We start from the raw sequence: 9,957 nt of genomic DNA, 5'->3' as shown, positions 1-9,957 counted from the left end.
TAAATCTACAGACCTAAAGCAGAGACTCACGAGTTTAATTAAACTGCATTCACATCCCAGCTAGAGCAGGATGCAGCTCCCCGGGGAAACAGAGTCCTATTTTTCTAGGATTGAAATGTGACCGGGCAACTGACTGCAAATAGATTTCACACTCTCAAATGTGACCTTTTCTTCTGGTGTTTCTTCAAATAAAATGTCTGGGCTAGATTGCAAATTTGAAAGATCATTGATCATGCCACAGCTACCATCAAAATTTGGCAAAAAGCAAATAAATAATTCATGATATACCATTGAAACACACACAAAAAGGTCAGCGCTTCATTATGTGCAGGATAACTCATGATTAAATTGGGAGGAATACTTGGAAAGAACCCACACATGGACAAGGAGAACAAACAAACTCCATGCAGAAACCTAGCCAGCGGGGATTTGAGCCCAGGACCTTCATGCTGCAATACAACAGTGCTACCAATGGTGCCACTGTGCAACCCATTTGTTCATTGTTATTTTAAGAAAAAATATTGCAATGAAAATGAGTCATCTTGTGCTTAATGGTAGTAAACTACTACTGACTCCAACAACTTAGCATCGTTGGGATTGTTACTTTCAGCATGAGCAAGTGCTTGCTGTATTTCTGATTGAAAATATAAACAGATGCAATTATTACATACTGTTTAGTAGGACAGCTGCAATAATGAATGGAGCTTGTGTTTTGATAAGTTTTACTTTCAGATAATTATTTGCTTTTGTGAGGCTCAGACTGAATTCAGGGACAACCTTATGGACAAAAAAAAAACGTAATTTCCGTCATTGTTTAACATAGACAATACGACAATACACAATATATATATATATATATATATATATATATATATATATATATATATATATATATATATATATATATATATATATATAATATGTGTGTGTGTGTGTGTGTGGGTGTGTGTATAGTGTTTTTCTCTGGTATTTTTACTCAAGCTTACCATACACTAGACATTTCCCATGGATCCATGCCTAATCAAGATGTTTGACTTTATTCTGTTTGTGCTCATTTCTAATAGTGGCTGAGTTACAGACTGATAGATTTTACGTAAAATATTTTATTTTTGCATACTTATAGGCGTTTTGTAATTTAAACGGACCTAATATGACCGTTTAGTTGTACAAATACTTGTGTTTTCTATGAAACTTTGAATAGTTTAAGAATTTGTCACAGAATGACACATAAGGTCCTTCTACTACATGTGCCAAAAAGGCACAAAAGAACATTTCAAACAGAAAAAGTTGAATTTCTGCTGTCCCACAATTTTAAAATACATGGAGAAATGGTGGTGCTTGGAGAAGTTATAAAAAAAAAGAGAATCATTGTGGTACCTTGCCAGTTAAATGTTGTTGTTTTTTTGTTTGTTTTGTTCAATTATGATCGATTAACTTACTTTGAGGATTACTCGTTTTGGATGTAACGAACAAACGTTGCATAACATTTTCAACTTAATCATATAGGTGAACATTTTCCTGGATAATATTCTCTCCGTTCTCGCTTCATCCATCTGGGATTTCAGACCTACACTACAGAGTAACGTGCACGCCCATTGAAGAAATGGGCGTCATTTCTGTGGCACGCCGCCCTCTTTACCTTTTATGGTAAATATACGGACCGTTGACTGACAGTGGGCAGCAGCTGCTGAGTTGCTCAGACATGGCGGAGGGTACAGTGTAACTGAGGATCAGCGGCGGAGTTAAGTGAGTTTTCCCAGCAGTTGAGTTGGCGAAAGGAGCCTGAAATGACCCAGAAGGAGAGGAAAATGTGTTCAGTTGACGAGTACGTGAGGGGGAAGCAAACAACGACCGGAACTGCTCCACGTTAGGGAAGATGGAAACATGTATCGCTGTTTAGTGCAGTCAACAGCCTTGGGCAACAAATATGGCTTCTTGTGCCTTTTTCAATATGCTATAAAAATCGATTTGCCGTGCAACCTAATGCCGTGCTGGTTCCGACGAACTTCTGCGAGCAGCGGTAAGTTCAGTTCGGTAATCGTTCGGTACTTTTGATCGGTGAGGATCCTAACATCCACTTGGCCGTCTGGGGTTAGCTGGGAAAGCTACGGAACTACGGCGGATAGCAATGGAGCCAAAGCACAAAGAGTTGCTCGACCAGTGCCACCAGAACTTACTGGAGTCCATAACAGATGCGGACCGAGTGATCGAGCTGCTGATAGTCTCGGGTACTTTGAGTCAACTGGACAGGTTCGAACTGGACCAGAACTGCTCGTCCAGCGCCGAGAAAGTCGATCACCTTTTGAAGATGCTGATGAGCAAGGAGAGCGACCATTTCCTCGACCTGTGTGTGGCCCTGGAGAAGGCATACCCTGACCTGTACATTGCCCTGTTCAGCAACAATGGCGGTGGACCTGTGGACCACTCCACTGGTAAGAGCCCGGAGCCCAACTTCTCATAAAAAGCCTGCTGATTGAATCCAGAAATGAGCGAGCCCTGTCGCGGCACAGACCTTGCAATGAGTGCAATCTGGGTGGTCTGCTGCAAGAAAACGTGCAAGACGTGAAGCTTGTTTTTACTATCGGCTCCAAACTACTACTAAAAAAAAAAAAAAAAAATCTTTTGATTTTGGAAGCATGGAAATGTTAGTGCACATATTCGTGTGGCGGCGTTGCTATCGCATTGACTGACTTTTAAAATCAGTAGAGTGCAGCAGCAGAAAGTCAGGACTTCTGCAAATCGCCAAAACAGAAACATCCCGAAGTCAAGATCATCACTCCCATTGGAGCTTTGTTTAGATGCAAACGATTTTGCTATAATCCACCACAAACGCTCGTTTGTCATGAGCTGGCATTAGAGTTTGTACATTATGTAGTCTGGGTTGTTTCCATGGCAACGGATGTGCTGCTGACATGTTAAGTCCATATCAACCTGCACATGACTGTGTGCATGCAGCCTACCCATGCATTTGTTGCAGACCAAACTGCTGAACAACTGTGATGATGATGCATTCATATTTTTTAATTGTCGTATTGGAAAGGGGGGGTTTATCTGTATGGGACCATACATATACAAGGTCCACAAGTATGTTTAAGGAAAACAAACAAACAAACCCAAACAAACAAGAAATTAATTTGATATAACAGAAAAAGTAGCATTGAGAAATAAACAGCAAAGTTAAAATTTAAGCACAAATATTGCTTAGATATGATAAAAATTAACTGATGGATCAATATGTGCCCATTAATGGGAAAGCTACTATAATTCATAATGTTTTTAGCCCCAGTCTGAAGGAGCCAGCAGGTTTTCTAGAGCTTGACAAACCTAGAAGCTAAAATCAGGCTCTCCATGTTGAGCTGATTGATTCTGTGAGTGAATGATTCTTTGCTGATCTAAAAGATTTAGATAGTTCAGACCTGACAGGCAACTCTAAAAGTTCTGCAGTCCAAGGCCATTTAGATCAATAACCATAACACCTTTTAAATGTAGAATTTGCAAACCTTAAGCCATTGCTCTAATTAGGTGTGAAAGGATTAATTTTCATGGTGTTGACTTTTGGTTACAACATTTTGGATGTCTGATATACACCTTTTCTTCTTGTACTGAGAGCTTTAAGGAGATCATTACAATAATCTAAAGATCTAAACTACTGAAACCAGAAAGCATGTGGTAATTTTGCTGTGATCTGATATTTGGGTCTGATTCAATACCATAACAAACTTCTTGTTTGGCGTGTAAATTCCTCATTTTAGGAATTTAGGAAAGTGTAGTTTTTTTTTTTTTTAAGTCGGGGTTCAGTCAAGAAAAACAAAAACTCTAGCTCACCATCTCTCTCTCTCGCCTCTGTTTCCTGGGTGGGAAGGAGAGCTCTTCATCACAAGCTCCAGTTTTCCACCAGAGGCCCGGGAGCCTGAGGGATTTTCGCAGTGTTTCTTGAACTGTACTGTTCTAGACTGAGATGTCAGATGTTTCTCCAGGTATCTGTTGCAGCCATTTTTCCAGTGTGGGTGTAACTGCACCGAGGGCTCCAATGACCTGCACTACAGCTGCCGTCACCAGCCAGGCTCTTTCTAGCCCTTCCCCCCAGAAAGAGCCTCTTCGGCTCCCCCAGAAAGGGGCTAGGGGCTTCTTTCATCAGAAACTGGAGAAACTGTATTTCTGCAGTTCTATGTGTTACTTTTTCCAGATGTTTCCATCATTTGAAATGACCACATTGATAAATAATGTCAATAATCACAAAGTCTGGTTTGTTGGCCATTACCTTTTCTCCTTTTGCATCTTGAGGTCCCACCGGATCTTTTTTGGTAATTTTCCACCACCTCGGAGGATAACTGCTGCTGTGACCCAGGGATCTCTAGTTTGTAGGTGTTTCTATACACTATGCTACCAGCCAGTGATGATATATCATAAATTCCTTTTCTGCTAATATCTTATACCCAGCTGTGAGATGCTTGATTGTTTCTGGAGCCTTTTTGCACAGCCTGCAACTGGGATCTGGCCTGTTAAGGTAGATTTAAGCTACTATTGCTATGGTGCTGAAGGCTTGCTCCAGTGCTGCCTTCTGGCATTTCAAAATGTTCCCAGTACTGATCTGGCTGGGGATTAAAACCTCACTGTATTTTTATTTATTTTTTGGTTCTTGTGCATGCTGATTACCAGAACCATTACACCTCTGATGCTTAGGAGAAAGTTACGGTACTCTATAATCTGAATGTCCTGGAAATCGAGCCCTGATCGGCCCCAGATGTGATCTTTGTATTGAGCAGATTTTTAAGTGCTGAATTACACAAAGTAGTCCTGGTCTGCCATTGTTGGATCTGAACCAGATCAGCATTGACCCACCCCACTTGTCCAGTCTATCAATGAGCGTATTATGTGAAGGACTGAGAGCCAGTGTTGCCATTTGATTTGTTTCCTCTCCTCGCAGCTACTGCCTTCACTTCACTGGTTTTGGTTGCTGTTTCACAGAGACAAAGGGAAATCAAGTGTCTAAAAGCCAGTCAGTGGCTCTCTCGCAACTGGCATCGTGGCCCGGAGGCTTGAATTCAGGATGAGCCAGAAGATCCAGAAGTTTGGAGGAGATGAAGACGCATACAGTGTTTTACACGAATACAGCAACCTTGCAGGCAGTGCTTCGAATCATAACATAGCAGCCTTATCCCGGGAGGACTACATCTATTGTTCAGTGGTGCAAAGTTGGCCTTAGTATATTGGTTGAAAGTAGACCTTTGCAACTTGTGCTGAGTTGGTTTCTTGCCGCTTTGCTGACAGGATCACTAATGCTTCCTTAAGCTTTATTACTTCCTTGTATTGAGTGTTGCTGCTGGAGAGTAACACTCAGCAGTGTGGATTTGGGCTTCCCTTTAACACACACCTTTTTATTCTAAAGCACCAGGCCTTGGAGGTGACATGTGTTGTATTTGGAGAAAGCGAGCACAACTATAGTGCGTCTGACTTGTCAAGTCTGTGGTTATTCAACAGAGGATTATAGCCCAGCTCTCCTCACTCTGGGATTAAACTTTCTCTGCGAGACACGCTTTTTAATTCATTTGCAGTCATTTGTATTAGCTGCTGCGTTTCTGGCTTACTCTTTTCACAGTTGCGGTCTTCATTAATTAGATTTTTTTGTTGTTGTTGTTGTCATCATTGAGAGAATGATGAGGGTGATCTAATTAATGTTTTAACATTGTCTTATAAGAGCCTGAAGACAAGTTGTGTACCTTCAGGCAGAGAAGCTGGTGGAAAGGGATCATTGGGGATGAAATCCTCAGAGCGGTGGCGTGTCTGTGAGCAAGGCAGGGTGTGAGAGAAGAGGAGAGGTATTCTGAATGTGATGTGTCTTGCTGATAGCAACCTGCTCTCAGCATGTCCTCGTCTCATGCTGCCTGCCTGCTCTTGTTCTCCACTTTGCCGCCTTTGCCAGCTAAGCCTCCAAAGACGCGCATGTACAAAATCATCCAAAGACACGTCGTTCTGCCAAAGGAAAATGGTGCAGGTGCACACATTAATACGCAATGATTAGCGCCCACAAGCTGTAAATAATTAGTGGCAAAGATGGCAAACTGCTTCATGTTTTCTGTAGAGGGTTATTTAGGCACAGTTCTTAGATTTGTGCACCTAAACCCTGCAGCTTTCCTGTTGCGAAAGATTTCTGCTAAATATTGACCATGAATGAATTGTATTGACCCTGATTTTCAACAAGAGAAAGCAGTGTCTATGTTCTCAGATTTATGTGTGCTGTTTTCTGCACACTACATATTTATATCCATAGAGCGGTAACACATTTTGGAGCTTTACATCTATGAACGTCAGAGTGTTTTGGTCACAATCGTCCACCTAAATTGATAGGCTAAGCAAGAAGAGCCTTACACAGGATGTCCCAATAGGACTTTGGTAACTCAGAAGGAGCTGCAGAGATATAATACTCAGGTGGGGGGAATCTGTTGACAAGACACTTATTAGTTGTGGACTCTATTATTGTAGCCTTATGGAAGACTGTTGGCATGAATAAAATTGTGAAAGAGAGTCAGAGGATGTATGGCTTGCAATTAATATGACATCAGACTTGTGTAGCGATTTTGAGGACACTCAAAGACGCTTTGCATGAAATCCGTTATTTCCATTCATGCACACACTCGCATGCTGATGATAGCAAGCTACTGGATTGCAGCTACAGCTGCCCTATGGCAGATTGATAGAAGCGAGGCAGCTATATTGCGCCATTGGCCCTTCCTGACCACTGTCAGCAGGCAAGGTGAGTGAAGAGTCTTGTCCAAGGACACAACATAGACACGGTAAACTTTTGGTCAAAATAATTTTTATTTTTTTAATTTTCATGCTAAACGTGATATCAGAGTGACACTGCTGATCACTCTGAACACACCCTCCTCACTATAACAACATGATGGTTGCGGTTGGAAAAGGTGATTCCAGGGTTACAAATGCACTTGCACATAAACTTTGAAACCAACATCTCATTTATTTAATTAATTATGCCCCAATTTAGATTGGTCTTCTTGTCTGCTTCTTTTGCTTTCTTGACTTGTTTTCTCATTTTTGGGACTTCTGATCTTTCCCCCCTCCCCTCTCAAGTACTTTTTAGGACTCATCGGCTTTGTTCCTCCAAGCCAATACCACGACTCACCAAGACTCTTTATCCCAGCGAGTAGCTATATTTCTTTGCACGCTAAAAGGTTTTGCCAGTGAGACAGAGGCGGGTGATAGGCAGAGGGAGCAAGAGAGACTGAGACAACAGGGCTTTTGTTGAGAAGTTCAGCAGCCCCCAAAGTGCACAGTCAGCAGCTTGCTCTGTGTACAGCAGCCCAGGACATGGGGCAGTGTTTCTGTGTTATATGAGGAGGGTTGCTGTCCTCTGTGTCAACGAGATTCTGTCCTATAAACCACTCTTTCCAGACGAAATGAATTATGACCGTGGCGCTCTTTGTCACCAGCAAGGCTTTTAAATACCTCCCAAGAGCTCGACCTGGCTTTACTTTCTCTGTCAGACCGAGTTTGCGTCAGTGTCTGTCATTCTGTGACGCACGTCGCCACTTGCCTTGTCACCCTACTTTCTTACTCTTCGTTGCTCTTTGTACCTTCCTCTGACTTCACCACCCCCCAGAGCAGTGTTATGAACACACAGAGGAAGCCATCAGTTTGTCAGCTGTTAGAATATATTTAAATGGATACTTACTCGAGGATGGCCTTATTACTTTTACTAACTTTCTCGCTTGGATTATTATCTAATTTTAAGGCTAAATGTATTTTAAAATCTTTAGACTTTACACAGTTGAACTCCAGTTCTTGAGATCAAGGAACTGATAGGAGACAAATGCTGTCAGCAGGGAAATGAGTGTCGAACATATCTGGACTGAAAGACTGCTTGCACGTGAAGTTAGCATTAAGAACCGATTACAGTCCATAAATTCGCATTGGGGCAAAAGGAAGAACTTAATTTCAGTAGACATGTCCTCAGACAAGTTTGTTCAAGACTGAAATGTAATCTTTTAGCCATAATGACCGTTGTTGCATTTAGAGGAAGTAGGGGGAAGCTTACAACTTAAAACTCTCTCTATCGCTCCTTGTGGTAGCTGCATCATATTGGGGGACTGTTTTGATGCTGGATACTTCACGAATGCATGACGTGATGAAGGCCGAACATGTTTTAGTAATTTTGAAATGGCATCTCAAGACATCAGTCAGAAAGCTAAAAACCTATGTGCAAATGAGTCTTTAAAAAAGACAGTCGTCCTGAAATTACTGTCAAAATAGTTACAAAGTGACTTTGAGAGACATCGAGATCAATATTTTGTTTTATTCATATTTTTATGTTGAGCAAAGTAAAAAAAAAAAGTGTACTTATTTTAAAACATTCTCCATTTCAGTGGCACTTTCTATTATTCCAACTGATGTTGGCTTACTTCTTGTCAATTTCCCTTGTGTTTACCGCGCTCTTCACATCTTCAGTCCAAAAAAATGCTGAAATAAAATTCAAATGCTTCGAGCCCTTTTCATTGCCCGTTTAAAGAAAGCCTTCTCATCTGTAACCTCAATTCCTGCACAGACCACAACACTTTCCTCCTCTGAATAATGAAAACAGATGGCTGTGGATGGTAAAAAAAAACACGAGTACCCTTTCATGTGTGTGCACACAATATGACCATATTTCTAATGCTCCTGACTAAGATTTTTTTGAAGTACTTGTGTCAAAACAGCCGGCCAGCCTCAGAGTCTGCTGGCTCAAATCAACTTTAAGACAACCTAAGAGTTATCGGTTGTCTGAAGTGGTGAAAGCAGGTTGTGTTTAGCAGAAGAAACCTGGCTTTTCACCATTGGAGTCCTTACTTTAATCTAATGCAGATGAAGGAAATCACATGCAGTTCTTTTCCACGGAACAAAGGAGAGACCGACCCAGTTTTACTGCAGCAAAGCTCTTAAACAAAATGTTCCCAGTGATGACATCCAAATTAGCATTACGTTTGTCCTCTTTATCAAGTCAGGACTATTGGCAAAAGGCACAACGCTGACATTTTTAATAAGTAATATTTTTAATAAAATCTTTGTTTTCTAATTCTGGTCTCCTAATATATTTAGATTTAGCACTAAGATTGCAAATTAATTTGTGATAAATAAAACCTATGCTGCCATCTGCTCTGTGCCCTTACATGCGCCTTACCATCTCTGCAAATCAGAATCAACCACTGTCTGTGTCTTTAGGCTCCATCTGATTGGTATAAAGAAAGTATGTGCACGGAATTATAAGTTGTCAAGATTTTTGAAAACCCATTTTCTAAAGCGATCCAGATTTTTTTCCCCCCCTTCCACATAATCTGATGCTAGATTCTGAACATTTATTTTTCACATCTGGAGCATTGTTTCTGAGTAATAATTGTGCCCTTTTCATCATGATCTCTTTTAGTTATTGCCATTTCGTGTTATGCTCTTTTAAGTGAAACCCACAAAATCTTTTCTAAATGCGCCTGGGTCCCTCTGTAATTAAACACGACTGGAATGTCGTAAAGATTTATAATATGTCACCATCTATTTTTGTTTTTGCTCCGGCTCTGTTTTGCCTCGTGTATGTCCTAGCTCTGCAGCTTGTTACGCAGCATTTGGAGGACATGTTGCAGACATCTTTCACCCTTTTATTTCTGACCCCAGGAGGAGGCAAGCTGTTCAGCAGCAAATTATGCCTCGTTTATGCTGAGCTAGGCCTCTTTGCATAGAGATAATAGGTTGGTCTGGATGGCACCGATGTGCCTTTTTTTTAGGGGCTGTGACAGGTTCGTTGGACTAAATTTTTCTCTCTGCGTCCCAAATGACTTGCAGAGATCCAAAAACGCTCTGGGGTTCAAGCTGTTCATGGCAGCCTTGATTTTCAGTCAATAGTGGAACGGATATTATTTTGAGATGCACCGGAGGCCAGAGTTGGACCTTTTATATGAAAAAAGATGTGTG

General features: G+C 41.2%; 1 protein-coding gene across 5 annotated transcripts in view; it reads left to right on the top strand.

Moving 5' to 3' along the window:
* Window positions 1–1,673: 1,673 nt before the first annotated feature.
* The window catches only part of dlg5a (discs, large homolog 5a (Drosophila)), a 44,848-nt gene continuing 36,564 nt past the window's right edge, over window positions 1,674–9,957 (top strand). For 3 of the 5 annotated variants that reach the window (XM_081616128.1, XM_008429472.3, XM_081616127.1), the window contains exon 1: window positions 1,675–2,432. In XM_081616128.1, the coding sequence (XP_081472254.1) occupies window positions 2,129–2,432 (304 nt within the window). In that variant the 5' untranslated portion in view covers window positions 1,675–2,128. Of the gene's footprint in view, window positions 2,433–9,957 lie in introns of all 5 variants that reach the window. The other 2 variants (XM_081616126.1, XM_081616125.1) reach the window with 1 other exon arrangement.

This window comes from Poecilia reticulata, chromosome 15 (genome assembly GCF_904066995.2).
Source record: "Poecilia reticulata chromosome 15, P_reticulata-male-v2, whole genome shotgun sequence".
Lineage (NCBI taxonomy): Eukaryota > Metazoa > Chordata > Actinopteri > Cyprinodontiformes > Poeciliidae > Poecilia > Poecilia reticulata.
Note: the sequence above shows the minus strand (reverse complement) of the source record. Positions and strands in the feature narration are given on the sequence as shown.